This window comes from Trachurus trachurus (genome assembly GCF_905171665.1).
Source record: "Trachurus trachurus genome assembly, chromosome: 2".
NCBI classification, from domain to species: Eukaryota; Metazoa; Chordata; class Actinopteri; order Carangiformes; family Carangidae; genus Trachurus; species Trachurus trachurus.
In genome coordinates, this window is record NC_139914.1 from 1592706 (window position 1) to 1611566 (window position 18861).

Consider the following 18861-nt stretch of genomic DNA (forward strand, 5'->3'; position numbering starts at 1 on the left):
AACAGCGGAGTGAGCCCTCGTCCCTGCGTGTCAGTCAATAGACGATCTTGGTCTGATGTGAGCAGTCGTGTCGGTCGGTTAGCGGAGAGCAAACCGGAGAACCGCAGCGGGCAGGATGGGGAAGAAACAGAAGAAATCCGGGGAGGACAGGTAAAGAAAACACCGGCCGCCGTCACGCACCACCTGTCCACACCGGAACACGGCGGTGGCGAGTTTCACAACCCCGTGGAAACCCTCCCACGGAACCAGAACTGGGCCGGGTTGTTGCTGTTGCTGCTTTAGCTTAGCGGCTAGCAGAAGCTAACCACGCGTCAGTGCGAGAGTCCAGCAGGTGATGGGGTTTAAAAACACACGGGAACCGGCTCAGCGTGGATCCCCGTGGCTCCAGCCTCAGCACCGGCAGTCCGGACGAAGCTGCTGAGTCTCTGTTTAGCTGTTCTCGGTGGAAGCTGGAGGCTAAATGTTAAAATAAAGAGCCAACAGCAGCAGCATAAGGAGCTAAGCTAAGCTAGCGGCTAGCCGGGTTATCTGTGCCGCAGCTCATGTTGGATTTCTGAGGGGAGCAGTCTGATGTAATGCCGCCTACCTGCTCACCTCACCTGTCTAAATCCTCTGCCTTAATTTAGTGCAGCAACCTCGGTTTGACACACACACACCTGAGGTCCTGCTGCTCTGACAGGTAGCAGGGGAAACACACACACGTAAACACACAGGAGCTGCAATAAAAACACGACTTACTACAAAACAAAATCATAAATACGACTCAGAGGAGATTAGAGTGAATACACAAAGAGACAGCAGCTGAAACACAAACAGCTGAAAAATAAACATTCATAGTGAAACAGCTGGGTCCAGCTCCTCTGGATGTCAACATTTCACCCTCCCAACAAAGTGTAAACCTCTAATCTAATCAATATCAACTCTAATCACACATGTAATCCAAAAAACAATCAATTAACTTCTTATTTATGAGCTTTTAATTCAATGTTTTGCATCAGAAAATGACAGAAATAGATTAAACAGTTGTGAAAAATAGCAACATTTCAAAATAAAAGCATCAAATGTTGATTTCAGAAGCTGGAAACGTCACATTATATTTGATGCTGGTGTTGGATGTGTGGAGCTGTGGAGCAGAGCAGCTGCAATAAATTTACTACAAACCACAATCATGAATAAAGCTGCAGCTGAAACTCACACACTCAGAGTGAAGCTCTTGTGTCTCTCTGCACCCGCACTGTAAAAAAAAAAAACTGTTTTAATTTTTAATCCGATCAATATCAACTCTAATCACACATGTCATTCAAAATACAATCAATTGACTTCTTATTTTTGTGCTTTTAATTCATTGTTTTGTCTCAACAGCTTCAGAAAGTAACAATAATACCTGGACAAGTTGTGAAAATAATAGCACATTTCAAAATAAAAGCATCAAATGTTGTTTCAGAAGCTGGAAACAGATTAATCTTTTTCTGGATCTGTAACGTCGCCTCAAAACAAAGTCTGGTGCCGCTGATAAGAAATAAAACAGCTCAAACCCCGAACTGACAGGATCCTGATCAGAAACCAATATTAATCAATACTCTCCTGTCAGGTTGTATTTACAGTTTAATATTAAATGTTCAACATAATAACTGCTCTGTTAATATTCATTATGCATCTTTACACTTTAACTTCACCTCAGCCTAAAGAGGAAATTAAATATTACACATTTAGATTGAACATATTGATCAAGTGATCAGATTGTTATGTTTTATTTCAGATTAATAAATTAATATAAACCCAATTTAATTCAAATAAGACAAAGAAAGAAAGAAGAAATAATAAAATTAAACACTGCAATGTTTTTTTTTGTTTCAAAAAAATCAATTAAACAAAAAGCAGCCAAATCTTTGTGTATTGATCGTTAGGTGATCGGATTACAAAGTTTTATATAATTATATAAATATAAAAACAATTTAATACAAATTAATAAGAAATAACTGCAATATTTAGTGTTTTTTTTAAAATCTTGGTGTATTGATCGGGTTGATATTGAACATGTGAGCTCGTGGTGCCGTCCTGTGGGACAGATGCATGATGGGAAATCAAAGGAAGTGCAGAGTCGGCAGCTTCACATTGTCCCGACACAGACAGACAGACAGAGAGAGAGAGAGTCGCTGCTGCTTATTGTGCTAATGTCTCTCGCCCTCTGTGTCCCCTTTGTCCCGTCTGAGCCCGGGGCCGTGGGTCGGGGGTCGATCGAGTATTGATTGGTTGATTGGTTGATCGATCGGTTGGTTGATGATAGAGTTGGGCGATATGGCAAAAATATCATATCACGATTTTTTTTAAATGAAGTCACGATTTCGATTTCATCACGATGTTAAATCGAAAAAAGAAAAACAGACAATTTAGGCCAAAGAACCTTCCTGAACAGATTTTAATCTAAATAGTTGCAGTTTTGCCAACATGTGCAAACAACGTAAACATAGTAAAAGGTAAACAACAACACTCTGATAAAGTGCACTCTTGCAACATAAAAGGTAGCTTTCAATTAACATGAAATTAAAATATCAATGAAGACATTACTGTTTGTTTTATTCAACAGTCATTTTAACAGGATTTTAAGTATCAAAACACTAAATAGCTGATTGAAAAGGCTCAAATAAAAATACAAACTAAAGTAACTGTTGTTTCTCTTTTAGCAAACTTTGCAAATGTCCTTTGTTTGCGCTTTGCAGCATAGAACTGCAGTTTATAGAACGAGCCCCAGACGATCCTACGATCTCTGCACTGTGGCAGATCGTCTACACACTGTAATCCTTCACCATCTCATATCGCCGTATCGCCCACCGCTAGTTGATGATGATGTTATTGATCTGTCCTCAGCGCCAAAGACGACGGCATCGACATCGACGCTCTGGCGGCCGAGATCGAAGGAGCCGGAGGAGGAGGAGCCAAAGAGGCCAAGGGGAAGAAGAAGAAGAAAGGAGCCAAGAAGGACGACTTCGAGTACGACGCTCCTCTTCCTCACCTTCATCTTCCTCCTCCTCCTCCTCCTCTTCCTCACCTTCATCTTCCTCCTCTTCCTCCTTCATCATGTCATGTCTCCTCCTCTTCCTCTTCTTCCTCCTCCTCCTTCTCGTCTTCCTCCTCTTCTTCATCTTCTTCTTTCTCCTTCATTATGTCCCATCTTTTCCTCCTCTTCACCTTCATCACATCTTGTCTCCTCCTCTTCTTTTTCCTCCTCCACTTTATCATGTCCTGTCTCCTCCTCTTCTTCCTCCTTCTCCTCCTCCCCTTTCTCCTACTCTTCTTCCGCCTCCATTTCACCTTCATCATGTCCTGTCTCCTCCTCCTCACTCTTTGTCTTCCTCCTCCTCTCCACCTTCGTCATTTCTCCTCCTCTTCTTCTTCCTTTTCTTCCTCCTCCTCCTCATCTTCCAACTCCTCCTTCTCCTCCATCTTCATCTTCATCATGTCCTATCTCCTCTTCTTCCTCTTCTTCTTCATCTTCATCTTCCTCCTCCTCCTTCTCCTTCACCTTCATCACATACTGTCTCCTCCTCCTGTTCTTCTCTTTCCTCCTCACTCTTTGTCTTCCTCCTCCTCTCCACCTTCATCATTTCTCCTCCTCCTCCTCTTCTTCTTGCTTTTCTTCCTCCTCTTCTCTTCATCTTCCTCTTCCTCCTCCTCTTCATCATGTCCTGTCTCCTCCTTTTCTTCTTCCTTTTCCTCCTATTCTTCTCCTCGTCTTCCTCTTCTTTTTCCTCCCGCCTCTTTGTCTTCCTCCTCCTCTTCCTCCTCCTCCTCCTCCTCCGTGTCCTAACTCTGTTTCTCCTCCTGCAGTGAGGACGACATCCTGAAGGAGCTGGAGGAGTTGACTCTGGAGCAGGGCGGGAAGTCGAAGGTGACATCACTCACCTGTCAATCACTCAGTGTTGATTATCATTTAATGGCAGTCGTTTAACTCCTCCTCCTCCTCCTTCTCCTCCTTCTTCTCCTCCTCTTCCTCCTTCTCTGCCCGAACAGAAATCAGACGCCACAGAAGAAATGGAGGTCGTGGAGCCTCCGAAACCAGAGAAGAAGAAAACCAGGAAGGGGAGGAAGGGCGGAGCCAGCCCTGAGGAAGAGGAGGGCGATGAAGGTGAAGGTCAGGCCGACGACGAGAAGAACGGAGAACAGAAAGACAAGAAGGTGAGAGCGACGCCGCCGTTTTATCAATAAAGTTCATGTTGTTGTAGTTGTTTTTTGGGGGGGTTTTCGCTCTTAAAGGGATACGCCAACTTTTTTTTTTCCGTGTCTTGCCTCACTCCCGAGTCCATGACCAGCAGATAGACACCATCCTTTTGACTGTGCGTGCAGTAACCATGGAGATAGAGCCGTATCGCCCGTAATTAGCTTAGCTCAAACACTGGAAGTGTATGGGTAGTGTTAGCCTGCCTCCTACCCGAGCCGAAATCAGCAGTCAGAAGCTGATTTGTGACCCGATCCATCGAAATGAGTCACAGTGACCCAAATTTCAAAGTTGAGATTTTGGTATCAATGGAAAGAATAGAAAATAAGCTTTAAAATGATACCCTAGTCAGAGTCATACATTTGATGGTTTTCGAGATGTGGCCATTTGAATTACGATCTCCTACTCTCTTATTCTGTTCTTATACCTGAGAAAATAGCAGTTAAAGTTTTTGCCAGTGACTCTTCCTGTACCACGTGATTACACGCACCCTATACGGTCCCTTGTTGTCATAGATGCAGCATTCAATGACCCTCGGAAAGCAGGGAATCTCACAATTCAGATGCTTTTTACGGCTCGTTTCTATCATAAACGGTTCAGAAGTTGTCATGTTTTGTTGATATTTTGTAAAACATGTGCAAGCGTGTACGTTCGGGTTAGCATCGATGCTACGTTCGAATTAGCATCGATGCTACGCTCTGTTAGTGTCGATGCTACGCTCTGTTAGCGTCGATGCTACTCGGTTTAGCATCTGTTTCTGTACCCGTCCCTTCTCGTCATAGACACAACATTCAATGACCCTCGGAAAGCGGAAAATCCCGCGATTCAGATGCAGTTTTCAGCTCGTCTCTATCATGAACGGTTCAGAAGATATTTCATGTTTTGCACCGAAGCAACACTCATTTTCAGAGGGTTTAAGTTGCAGGTCAACTTTAATCATCATTTACGTGCCTTTTCTCAACTATCTGGACTGTGAAACTTTGGGAGATTGTTTTTGAATGTCATTGCTTTGAAATTAGGGTAAAAACATTTTTTTGATTTTCTATGGGTTTTCCACGTTATCAGCTGATTATCTAAAAATAGAATGTTGCGACTTCCGACTCATTTTGATAGAACGGGTCACATTTCATTTTAGCTCTAAACTCTGTAAATATATCACTTTATCAACATTTCAAACATTTTAGGCGAGAAAGTAGCCGTTTAGATCAGCAGTGTGTCGTTAATTTGTCTAAATACCAGCTGTTTACAATTTTGTTGGGACGAATTTGGTGCTACTCATAAAAAATAATAATAATAAACCGTCTTTGCTTGAACCCTCCGTTTTGACCGATCTCGTCCCGTTACCGGCATTTGACCGCTCAAGATGCCTTACCGAAGAGTTGTGTCAGCTCTGAGACGAAGATCGGCCCGCCGGTTTCCGTTTAGAGTTGCTGAAGAGTTTCTCTGATGACTTTAGGTGGAGGCAGGCTAACACTACCCATACACTTCCAGCGTTTGAGCTAAGCTAATTACGGGCGATACGGCTCTATCTCCCTTGTTACTGCACGCACAGTCAAAAGGATGGTGTCTATCTGCTGGTCATGGACTCGGGAGTGAGGCAAGACAAGAAAAAAAAAAGTTGAACTATCCCTTTAACCTTCCTCCTCCTCCTCCTCTTCCTCCTGCTTTAGGCTCCGCCCCCCTCGGACTCGGACGACGACAGCACGTCGCGCTCTCGCCTCAAGAACAAAGGAGGGAAGAAAGGCGGGAAGAAACCGTCAGTGTCGGACAACGACGAGGAGGAGGAGAAAGACGAGGATGAAGGTGGAGTGAGAGGAGGAGGAGGAGGAGGAGGAGGAGACAAAGGAGCGATGGAGGACGAGTCCGATGACGAGGAGGAGTTCGTCTCCAGGAAGGAGCAGAAGAAGAAGAACAAAGCCAAGGCGAAGGCGGTGGAGAGCGAGGACGAGGAAGAGGAGCAGCAGGAGGAGGAGGAAGAGGATGGAGGAGGAGGAGGCTTCAAGATGAAGACGGCGGCGCAGAAGAAGGCGGAGAAGAAAGAGAGGGATAAGAAGAAGAAGGAGGAGGAGAGGGAGAAGAAGAAGAAGCTGAAGGAGAAGGAGGGCAGCGTGGAGGCCAAGAAGGAGCCAGAGAAGAAGAACGCCGCCGCCGCTGCAGAGGCCACGCCTCCTCAGCCAGCGCCTCCTGCTGCCGCGGCAACGGCAGCGGCCGAGGAGCAGGAAGGGGCGGAGCCAGCAGCTGAAGGTACGGTGGATTTTCAAAATAAAATCATCAAGTTTGGTTTCATATAAAAGAATAAAATAAACTCATGTTTCCTCTTCTCCTTCTCCTTCTTTTCTTCTTCTTCCTCCTCCTCCTCTTCACCTTCATCATGTCCTGTCTCCTCCTCTTTCTCCTTCTGTTCCTCCTCCTCCTCCTCCTCACCTTTATCACATCTTGTCTCCTCCTCCTCTTCCTCTTCTTCGTCTTCTCCTTTTTTCTCCCCTGCAGACGAGACCGAAGGCGACAAGAAGAAGAAGGACAAGAAGAAGAAGAAGGGAGAGAAGGAGGAGAAGGACGACAAGAAAGCGAAGAAGGGACCCAGCAAAGCCACAGTGAAGGCCATGCAGGAGGCTCTGGCCAAGATGAAGGAGGTGAAGCATTCTGGGAAATGTAGTCAACATGGACGACGATGATGAAGATGAAGGTGAAGGTTGCTGACCTGTCGTCTGTCTGTTGTAGGAGGAGGAGCGAGCGAAGAGAGAGGAGGAGGAGCGGCTGCAGAGGCTGGAGGAGATGGAGAAGCAGCGGTTGGAGCAGGTAAGACTTTCTCTTTCCACTTTCGGACACGACTCTGCCGCGTAATTAACCCTCCTGGGTGAAGGAAGGAAGGAAGGAAAGAAAGAAAGAAGGATGGAGGAAGGGAACAGATTGGATCAAGGAAGAAAGAAGAAAGAAGGGAGGAAGGAAGTGAAAAGGATGGTGGGAAGAAGGAAGGGAGAAAGGAAGGAAAGAAGGATGGACAGAGGGAACAGATTGGGTCAAGGTAGGAAGAAGAAAGAGGGATGGAAGGAAAGAAAGAAAGAAAGAAAGAAAGTGAACAGATTGGGTCAAGGAAGGAAGGAAAATGATGGTGGGAAGAAGGGAGAACGGAGGGAAAGAAGGATGGAGGAAGGGAGGAACAAAGAAAGGAAAGGAGTGGAGAGAGGAGGGAGGAGTAAAGCAATATATAAAGTGGCAATATATATTTAAGCATCAAAGATGTTAAATCAAACCCACATAGTTTGAAACAATGTTCAAAACACACACAGCCAGTGTCACAACTAAGCATATAAAGTCCGCTAGCCTAATGCTAATGTATAATGTATAACGCCATAGACAGGCTAACAGAAATTAGCATCGCTATCCAGAGTCTGTGGTCAGTTAATAACGCTTGTTAGGAAATTTGCTCTGACGTTTGTTTTCGGGAGTCTGTGGAAGCCGCGACCGGACAATTCTGGCAGCTCGGACACATTTATTTGGTACCCGGTGTGGTAACGGCGATCCGTTGACTCCTCCCCCTTCCGCCCGTTGACTCCTCCCCCTTCCGCCCATATTAGGAGCGTCTGGAGCAGGAGCGCAAGGAGAAGAAGAAGCAGAAGGAGAAGGAGAGGAAGGAGCGTCTGAAGAAGGAGGGGAAGCTGCTGACCAAGGCCCAGAGAGAAGCCCGAGCTCGGGCCGAGGCCACGCTGAAGCTGCTGCAGGCTCAGGGTCAGAGCGCCACCGCCACGATGTATTGATTATTATTATTATATTGATCGATCTGAAGCTTAGAACCATCTGTTTTCTGTGTGTGTGTGCAGGTGTTGAAGTGCCATCCAAAGACTCGATGCCAAAGAAGAAACCAGTTTACGGAGACAAGAGGAAGAAGAAGCCCAACGCTCAGACTCCTGAAGGTACGACACCGATGATCGATCAATACCTGTGATCGATCATCGATCAGGAAAACTCAAGTATTGATCAGAATAAAGGAGGAAAAAAAACAATCAATCAAGTTCACAGTGATTCAGTTTAATGAACTAAATGAACATTGTGTTATTGTTGTTGTTTGGCTCCTTCGCCACAGAAACGTCAGAGGTGACATCGCCGACGTCGGAGACGCCAGAGCCCGTCGCCATGGAGACGGAGGCAGTGACGCCGGCCGCCGCCGAGCCAGGTGAGACTCACAGCTGTTTATTATTATAGAGGAGGAGGAGGAGGAAGATGATGATGATGATGATGATGATGATGATGATGATGATGATGATGATGATGATGATGATGGTGACGTTTCTCTGCAGAGGTGAAGCCCGACGCCGCCGTAGACGACTGGGAGGCCATCGCCATCGTCAGCGACGACGAGAAAGGTGACACAACAACAACACAACAACAACATTAACACAAACAGCAGCAGTGTGTTGACTGTGTGTGTTTGTCTCAGATCTGAAGAAGGTTCACATCGAGGTGAAGGAGGACAAAGCCGCTCCGACGCAGCCCGCCGCCGGCAGCGAGGAGGACGACGACGACGAGGAAGATGAGGATGACGAGGAGGAGGAAGACGACGACGATGACGACGAGAGCGAGGAGGAGAAGTCGTCGTCGAGGGCGCCGGCGGCGGCGGCGGCTCAGAGCAAGAGGAAGGAGAGCGAGGACGAGAGCAGCGAGAGCAGCGACGACGACCGGACGAAGGAGGAGCGGCTGTACGACCGCGCCAAGAGGAGGATAGAGGTGAGAGGAGCGAGCGCTCGCCTCGCTTGGCCGCCGCCCGACTGCGCCCGACTCACCAACTCACCCCGCTGTCTGTGTGTGTGTGTGTCTGTGTTTCCATAGAAACGGAGAGCGGACAACCTGAAGAACACCGACGTGGACACGCTCAGATCGCCGGTGGTGTGTGTGCTCGGACACGTCGACACAGGGAAGACCAAGATCCTCGACAAGGTGACGCTCATTTTAGTTTTTATTAGTTTAAGTCGCGTTCAAACTCTTTTTCTTTTTGTCGAGCCAAGTTTCAGTCGATTAAAACTCTGAACATTTTAGTTTATTTTAGTCAGAGTAACCCACAACTATTTTCCTCTAGTTTTAGTGACGTAAACTGTATTTTAATCTCTTTCTAGTGATGTGATTCTATTTAACCCAGTCGTATAATTACCTAGTATAGTATAAACCAGTGGTTCTCAAACTTTTTCACAAATATTTGTTGCAACACTGAAGAACGTTACTTTTTTAATCAATATATGTTCAAATTAGGGCGAATGGTGTGAATTTTTTGAAATATTGTAGAGAAATTTCTGGAAAAAAGTGGTAAAATTTCTTCCCCCAAAAAATTTAAATAAAAAAAACAATAGTAAGAAACAAACATGGTTATCTTATTTTATTATTGTTACCTTATAGACTCACGAAAACATCCGTTCCAGACATGGAAGATGCTCAACGTATTTGTTTTACCAACCAAACATGTTATGAGGTACACACACATAAATTTAAATATAATTAATAAATAAAATAGCATAATCTGACTGTCTGACGTAACGTTAACCCTCCGCAGCTTAGGAAACAGAAATACTGCCCAATAATAATAGTAATAAAGCGACTAAACATTATAATGATATTTCATTTCGTCTTGGACAATGAAAATGAAGAGACATCTTATATTTAGAGCTTTTATTTTGTAAACTGCATTTAGTCTCGATGTTATTCTTTATTTTATACTCCATCCGCAATGTTGCATTATGGATTTAATTATAGTTATAGTCACATGACCAGTTACACTTTGTGTGTGTGTGTAGCTGCGACACACTCACGTCCAGGACGGTGAAGCCGGAGGAATCACTCAGCAGATCGGAGCCACAAACGTCCCCAAGGAGACGATCGAGGAGCAGACGAGGATGGTGAAAAACGTACGGACACACACACACACACCTCTCTCACACACACACGCACACACACACACACACACACACACACACACACACACACACACACACACACACACCTGTTTGAATTGAATTGACTGTTGTTGTTTGTGCAGTTTGACAAAGAAACCGTTAAGATTCCCGGCATGTTGATCATCGACACACCAGGTCACGAGTCCTTCAGGTAACTCACCGGGAAAACCTTTTATTTATTTATTTATTGTCGCTGTTGTTGCCGTGGTAACCGTGCCGTCTCCTCCCTGCAGTAACCTGAGGAACCGCGGCAGCTCCCTGTGCGACATCGCCATCCTGGTGGTGGACATCATGCACGGCCTGGAGCCTCAGACGCTCGAGTCCATCAACCTGCTGAAGGAGAAGAAGTGTCCGTTCATCGTCGCCCTCAACAAGGTCCGACTCCCGATCCCGATCCCGATCCCTTCATCTGATCGGATCTGGGATCACGGATCGGATCAAATCTTGAAAATGTGCTGTTTCTGGTTCACGTGATCCAGTCTTGGTTTAAATCTGGATCAAACCCTCAGTTTGTGTTTGTGTTAAAAACATTTTAGTCGGATCAAGAAAACTTTGATCCTGAACATCCGGATGATTCTGATTCCAGTTTGGTGGATTCAGGAACAAAATGGGATTAAAATTAAATTCAATCTGGTCAAATGAACAACATTTATAATATAGTATTATATACATTGATGTTTGCAGTATGAATCAATAAATCAGATGCATTGTGAATATATTTTTTTGTGTTTCAAATTCAAAATAAAACATTTTTTAACATTTTAACTTCCAGTAGGGAAACGTTCTTAATTTGTGGAATAATCAAGTTCACTTTATTGACTTTTTTCACTGTTATGGTTTAAAAATCAGGTGCAAAGTATAAATCAATACATGTTTATATATACTACAATATAAATGTTGTTTATTTGACCAGTTTGAATTGAATTTAAATCACATTTTGCCCCTGGATCCATCAAACTGCTGGGATCATAATAATCAATAATGTTTTGGATCAAAGTTTCCTGATCTGAATAAAACGTTTTAAACACAAACTGAGGTTTGATCCAGATTGTAAAACGTAAAACTGGATCACGTGATTTGATCTGATCTCAGAATCTGTTTTTAGGTTTGAAACGATGCATTTTCTAGATTTGAGCCGATCGATTATCCAGAATCTGATCAGATTCCCTTTGAACAGCTGGAGGGCTCTGGCGTGTGTGTGTGTGTGTGTGTGTGTGTGTGTGTGACCTCTGACCTCTGACCCTGTCGTTGTCGTTACCAGATCGACCGTCTGTACGACTGGAAGAAGAGCCCGGAGACGGACGTGGTGGCGACGCTGAAGAAGCAGAAGAAGAACACCAAGGACGAGTTTGACGAGCGAGCGAAGGCCGTCATCGTGGAGTTTGCTCAGCAGGTGACGACATCATCATCATCTCTTTTCTCATTTTCCTCTGCTGCTGTATCATCATCTCGCTGACCCTCGGTCCCGTGTGTGGTTGTTGCGTCTCCTCAGGGCCTGAACGCCGCCCTGTTCTACGAGAACAAAGACCCGCGGACCTTCGTGTCTCTGGTTCCCACCTCGGCGCACAGCGGCGACGGGATGGGCAACCTGATCGCGCTGCTGGTGGAGCTGACGCAGAGCATGCTAGCTCGCCGGCTAGCGCACTGCGACGAGCTGCGGGCGCAGGTCATGGAGGTGAGAGTGTCTGCTGCAGACACCGCGGTTACAAATACCCTCGGGGGTTAATTTAAACTAACTGTGTCATTTATGAACATAGATACAAAGATTTTGTTAAATAAAACAACAAAAAACAAAATAAACACGACATTTTAACAGATTTGCAAGGAGAACGTAGTGTTATCGGTGTTAAAGGGCTGTGATTACAGCTCTAAACTGTGTTATTTTGATTTAAAAAAAGCAACTTTTCCTTTGAGCGCAATCTTTTATCTTTAAACAACATATTTGTAACATTAGTGAATGAGTTTTAAGTTAAAATAAATAATTATTGAACTCTTTTATAAACAACATTTAAGTAAGTAGGGAGGTGAGACATAAAAAAACAGCTTATAGCTTAGGAACAGTATGACAGAAATCACAGGTTTACAAAATCCCTTAACTCAGATTTCATTCTGTACTTCAGTTCTACCTTAAATAATGTAATATTAATACTCAAAAAATCTCATTAATAAACATTTACTGTCTGAAACGACCTTATTCTTGTATTTTAACCACTTGTACACACATTAATTCCATAACGGGTTTACACTAACTCCATTCAAACTGAAAACTATTCCTGTTTTTTACCATTTGAAATATGTTAAATCATAACTCATTTAATTCTAAGAGATGCAGTTTTAACTTTTAGCATTTTAAACCGATCTTTATTACTTTCATGAGCAATATGAGCAGACGCTTCCTGTGCTTTTATTCTGACGGTCTGATGATGATGATGATGATGATGATGATGTTGTTGTGAGCGCAGGTGAAGGCTCTGCCCGGGATGGGAACCACGATAGACGTCATCCTCATCAACGGGCAGCTGCGCGAGGGCGACACCATCATCGTCCCGGGGGTGGAGGGGCCAATCGTGACGCAGATCAGAGGGCTGCTGCTTCCTCCTCCTCTGAAGGAGCTCAGAGTCAAGGTGAGTGAGACAGGGATTTTCAAAATAAAAGTGGATTGGACATTTGATTGATCAATTGATTATAGCGGGTAGTTCTCTTATTTTAGATTACAAAAAATAGTAGGCACTTTACTCCATGCACTTTAAAAACCAGGCATGAAAATCACTCACCTTTCGGCGAAATTCGCCGTTTTGAAACCAAAATAGATGACCTACGTGAATCGTGCAGATCCGATGAGAAAATATTTTTGAGGGGGGGGGGGGGGGGGGGGGGGGGGTCAAGTGGTAAGTGATCGGGAGTATAGATTACGAGAGCCTTGAATTGAGAAGAGAAAAAAAGTAGAAAAAGAAGAAAACACCCACAAGCGCGAGAGCACCTGATTGGGTTGTGAATTGTACTGTGCAGTCCAGAGCGGCGGCAGCGGTGACGCCGCTGCGTGAAGTCGCCGCATTGTAATTTGAGCCGTTACAGCGCGACCGGTCCATGTGCCTGCGTTTGTGTGTCTGCCCCAGCGCGCTAGAGAGAGACGGCCGCCACAGACTCGTTAATTAATGCAAACACTGATAAGTTTCGTTTTTACCACCACTAGCATGCATGCGCGCTTCTCTCTCTCTCTCTCTCTCTCTCTCTCTCTCTCTCTCTCTCTCTCTCTCTCTCTCTCTCTCTCTCTGTGAGTGAGTGAACGATATTGCGTTGATGGGAAAAAAAAAAAAAGCAGTGTCAATTTGTGGCTTGGTCTTGATTCTGAAAACAATAGGTGTGTGTTTTGAGTAAAAATTAACGTTTGTGTTTCATTCTATAAACTATTGATAACAATTTCTCCCAAAAATTACAACTGGTCAAAATAACAAAAAAAAGATGCAATGAATGCAATGCAAAGAAAACAAGTTGATATTCATTTTTAGACAGACCACTAATGTTTTCATTTAGGAAGAGTCCAGATTAATATCGATGGGAATTTCAATTTTAATCCTGCAGCAGCAGTGATTGATTATTTACTGATGCATAATAGTTCTAAGATCTTCTATTAAAGTAAAGTCAATAATGACATTTTTGGCGTTCTCTTCGTATTTGGAAAAGTATCAAAAATATTGTGACAATAACGTTATATAGCATAATGTGACCATACTTTATTATACACTCATACTGTCTTGTAGTTCTGCTTGAATTTCTTCTCAAAATGCATCAGAATGATGCTTTCAAATATGAAATATGCAAAATTTTCTTCCGGTGGAGCATGCCCCCGGACCCCCCTAGAGGGGTCGGGTCCTTCTCACCTTTTTGACCCATGACCCGTTTTCATGTCTGAAAAACCAACACTTTACTACAGATGCACTTTAATGAATCTTAACAGCGCTATACGACACATTTGTCGATTAAATGCACTTTAATTTTACTGCTCTCCTTGCTCCTCCTGACTGAAGCCACTGTGTGATATATTGTATATATTGTGATATGGTATTTGTACCATGTTGTGCTTTTGTTCTTGTTCTCGTCCTTGTCTCATGTTGTTTTTGTGTGATCTGCGGGACTGCAGATGAGAAATTAGCCTTAGAGCTAAAATCTGGCATATTTACATATTGTATGTTCATGCATATGCAGAGTCCCGTTACAAATAAACAAATAAATGAAATGAAATGAAAATCTATTGATTAATTTATTGATCTATTGATTGATTGATTGATTGCAGAACCAGTACGAGAAGCACAAGGAGGTGTCGACGGCTCAGGGCGTGAAGATTCTGGGGAAAGACCTGGAGAAGACGTTGGCGGGGCTCCCGCTGCTGGTCGCCATGAGGGACGACGAAGTCCCCGTCCTGAGGGTAAAACACACACACTGAAACACACTAAAATACACACACACACACACTCCCTCTCTGGCCCAGTTGACTGACCGGTGCTGCTCTGCAGGACGAGCTGGTGCGGGAGCTGAAACAGACGCTGAACTCCATCAAACTGGAGGAGAAGGGAGTTTACGTCCAGGCCTCGACGCTCGGGTCGCTGGAGGCGCTGCTGGAGTTCCTGCGCACGTCCAAAGTCCCAGTGAGTCCCTGTCTGTCTCTCTGTCTGTTTATTTTATTCTTTTTTTATTTTAATTTATTATTATCAGGGAGAAACATAGAAGGTCATTTCAGTACCATTACACACATACAGAGCTAAACAAAAACATGTTTTTGGACAATTGTGTTAAAGCAGATATCAGTGGAATGTTTTTGTTAATATAAGTCCTAAATAGTCCTATTTTCCGTCAGCAATCACTTACATGAAGTATTTCAGCCTAAACACGAGTCTCTCCGTCACTCTGCTCTGCTGTAACCCGAGGAGAAAATTTTCCTTGTGGGATACAAGTGTTATCCAATGAGGAGAGAGAACGGCATGAAGGGCTGTGTGTGCAGCCAAGGGATGCGCGTGAATGTGGTGACGTAGCACGAGGACCAATTGATGCCTGACAAGGGCGGGGGCTGCTAACTCATGGTGCGTTCAAAGAAACTCGTACTTTGTGTTTTTCCTTCCTGTGAAGTCATACCAGTTCGATCTGGTACGAGTTCACGGGTCGGAAGTTACGAGTGGCCGTTATAGGGAACTTTCACAGACAACAGGATGGTAAAAACACGAGCTACGGGTTACCTGGAACGCTACCAAGTCGTAGTTGTGACTTGAAGCTGTAACTTACGGTTTCAAAAGCCTGCCTTGAACGCAGCATTAGCCGAAACGGCCGTGAAGCTGATATCTGCTTTAACATATTCTTCAAGCTATTACTCTCTCTTTCATTTTACAATGTTTTAAATAGGAACATTTGAACAAAAGAAGTCACATTTACTCATTTTTCCATCAAGGTTAATAATAGACTGGTACTTCAAGCCATGTAATAGAGCTACTTAAAGCAGTTCAGGTCTCCGTGATCTTATATATCTGAACCATTTTCACCACCGACTGAGTAAATGTCAGTCTCTGCATGATGTAGATTTCGTGAACAGTCCCTTGCCAGTCTTCCTGTCTGTCTGTTTGTCTGTTAAAGGCACCAAATTTCCCTCTGTTGTATTCTTTATTTATTAAATTAAATGTAGACTGGTCGGTTAACCTTTCTGTGTGTGTGTGTGTGTGTGTGTGTGTGTGCGCAGTACGCTGGTATCAACATCGGCCCGGTTCATAAGAAGGACGTGATGAAGGCGTCGGCCATGTTGGAGCACGACCCACAGTACGTTGTCCTCCATAGAAACCATAACAACAATAATATAATATATATATGTATATATATAATGAGATCAATGATGGATCAATAACCAATAATCGGTGTCCTCAGGTACGCTGTGATCCTGGCCTTCGACGTGAAGGTGGAGCGGGAGAGTCAGGAGATGGCCGACAGCCTCGGCGTCCGCGTCTTCTGGGCCGAGATCATCTACCACCTGTTTGACGCCTTCACCAAGTACAGAGAGGACTACAAGAAGGCCAAGCAGGACGAGTACAAGTACGACGCCGACCGACCGATCCATCAGTCGCTTCCCGATCGACGTTATTGATCGAGTCTGAGTCTGATCCGCTGTCTCTTCCCTCTGCAGACACATCGCCGTGTTCCCTGTGAAGCTGAAAATTCTCCCTCAGTTCATCTTCAACTCCAGAGATCCCATCGTCATGGGAGTGACGGTGGAGGCCGGCGTGCTGAAGCAGGGAACGCCGCTCTGCGTTCCCAGCAAAGGGGTGAGACACGTCTTCAAGAAGGAAGGAAGGAAGGAAGGACAAAGGGAAAGATGGGAGGAAGGGAAGGAAAAGAAAGGAAAGAAAGAAAGAGGGAGGGAGGGAACAGATCAGGTCAATTGGGTCAAAAAGGAAGGAAGAAGTAAGGACGAAGGGAACGAAGGACTGAAGGAAGGAAAAGGGAAAAAGGAAGGAAGGAAAGAAAGATGGAGGGAGGGAACAGATGAGGTCAATGAAGGAAGCAGAAGGATGGGTGAAGGGAAAGAAGGAAGGAAGGAAGGAAAGAAGGAAGGGGAAAAGGATTGTGGAAAGAAGGAAGGGAGAAAGGAAGGAAAGAGGGAAGGATTGAGGAAGGGAACAGATTGGGGCAATTTTTAAATATTAAATATTTATAATTTATATCTATTTTTGGGAACACTTTATTATTATTATTATTATTATAATAATAATAATAACCTATAATAAGTACACACTATTAAATGTTAGTTAAGCATTAAATACTAAATTCTTCATTTATAACGCATGAATACTCATTAGTATGTAGTTAATAAACAGTTAAAAAGGTTTTACTCATCATTGATAAGTACTAACTGTATTTATAACTATTTATAAACTACATACTTATAAATGAAGAACTCAATATTTATTAATGCTTAATAGTGTTACCTAAGTATAAAGCGTTACCCTATTTTTTATTTTGCAGTTACATATTTACCGTAACTACATCATTTACTCGTTAACTGACTCTTAAGACTTTTTAGGGTTTTCTGCAGGATGTAAAACTGAGATTTTTGCAATTAGAAGCCTAAAATGATCAAGTAATTATGTTCATGGTTCATCGATTTACAGTTAATATTAATTGTAAATATTGTATCGTCACACTTTTTAAATGGATAATAACTATAACACTTTTTTCTTTCTTTCTTTTTCTTTTTGTTTACGTCCAGTTCGTGGACATCGGCGTGGTGACGAGCATCGAGATGAACCACAAGTCGGTCGACACCGCCAAGAAGGGCCAGGAGATCTGCGTCAAGATCGAGCCCATCCCCGGGGAGTCGCCCAAGATGTTCGGCCGCCACTTTGAAGCCACTGACATGATGGTCAGCAAGGTAAGGCCCCGCCCCCCCGTTACCGCTGCAACCGCCGCCTGCTGAGGAGGAGACAAAGAAACGCCGCCTTATTGGACGTTTACTTAGTTTATCCAACAAACGAGGCCGTAACCGCGCCGTTTGTTCCTCCGTTTGCACCGAAACTAAGAAGCTTTGGTGTGAAACGGTGTCGTGCCGCAGTTTGACCAGCAGAGCGCGCTCCGACGCCGCTCGTATTAAAATGTTGGAGGGTAGGAAGACGAGACAGGATGAATGAAAGAGAGAAAGCATGAAAGAGAAGAAGAGATGCAAAAGAGGTAAGAAAGAAAGAATAGAAGAAGGAGGAGGAGGAGGAGGGAAATGTTGTTGAATGTGTCGAGAATAAATAGAAAATTAGTTGTTAAGTTTTAGTTCAGTTTAGAAAATGTTGGGACAAAAGTAGATAGAGAGGAACAGAGAGGTGTGTTTTAGTTTAGTGGTGGTGGTGGTGTAAACACTCAGAAAGAATTAGTCTTTAGTTTTTACTTTAATTCACAAATTACATCAAGTTTCCTCGTCAACACAAACTTAATAATGTTCATTTCCAAAGCAGGTAACACAACGACGTCCTGTCACTTTAAAAACAATGACTAAATTAAATCTAACAATTTAAAAATCACATTTAAATCTACTTTTCATGATCAAATTAAGTAGAATAATTAATTTATTGACTTTTCTATCACAGTTTTATTATAGCTGGATTCAACAGTTATTATAAGTCATATAATTAATATATTGATGTGATCTGATCCCATGTATTGATTAATATAGTCATAATGAAACAGTATAAAATTGATTAATTAATAAAGGAATAATATTTGTAATTGGGGATGAAATAAAATGACATGACTGTTGGAAATGAACATTACACTGAATTTCATATATTTTAAGTTTTGCAGCTTCTCACTTCCTGTTTGTTTGGTTCCCAGTTAAAACAAGTGTTTCTTTGTTTTTGTTTTCCCAGATCACGCGTGCGTCCATCGACGCTCTGAAGAACTGGTTCAGAGACGAGATGCAGAAGCCGGACTGGCAGCTGATCATGGAGCTGAAGAAGACCTTCGAGATCATCTGAGGGAGAGACCAGACACACACAAACCAACAAACAACACACAGATAAAACACACAAACACACACGTCCTCCCTCAGATGCTGAGAAGTCGGAGGAAGAAAAAAAGAAAAAGTAAAAAAAAAACAAAAAGAGGTGAAAGTGTTTTTCTGTGAGAAACGAACTGTTTTTTCCACTGTTGTAAACAGTGATAGTTTAGACCACACACACA

General features: G+C 43.5%; 1 protein-coding gene across 1 annotated transcript; it reads left to right on the forward strand.

Moving 5' to 3' along the window:
* The first annotated feature begins 33 nt into the window (after nucleotides 1–33).
* On the forward strand, nucleotides 34–18782 carry eif5b (eukaryotic translation initiation factor 5B). Its single transcript, XM_083985426.1, has 26 exons — nucleotides 34–150; nucleotides 2869–2991; nucleotides 3829–3889; nucleotides 4012–4176; nucleotides 5887–6460; nucleotides 6707–6849; nucleotides 6938–7015; nucleotides 7795–7945; nucleotides 8038–8130; nucleotides 8301–8390; nucleotides 8515–8580; nucleotides 8655–8941; nucleotides 9044–9151; nucleotides 10000–10110; nucleotides 10242–10309; nucleotides 10392–10533; nucleotides 11420–11551; nucleotides 11651–11833; nucleotides 12621–12782; nucleotides 14453–14584; nucleotides 14673–14804; nucleotides 15884–15960; nucleotides 16066–16230; nucleotides 16322–16460; nucleotides 17405–17566; nucleotides 18549–18782. Exons 1-26 carry the CDS (start codon nucleotides 116–118, stop codon nucleotides 18654–18656), a joined length of 3687 nt encoding a protein of 1228 aa, XP_083841552.1. The 5' UTR covers nucleotides 34–115; the 3' UTR covers nucleotides 18657–18782.
* Nucleotides 18783–18861: the final 79 nt, after the last annotated feature.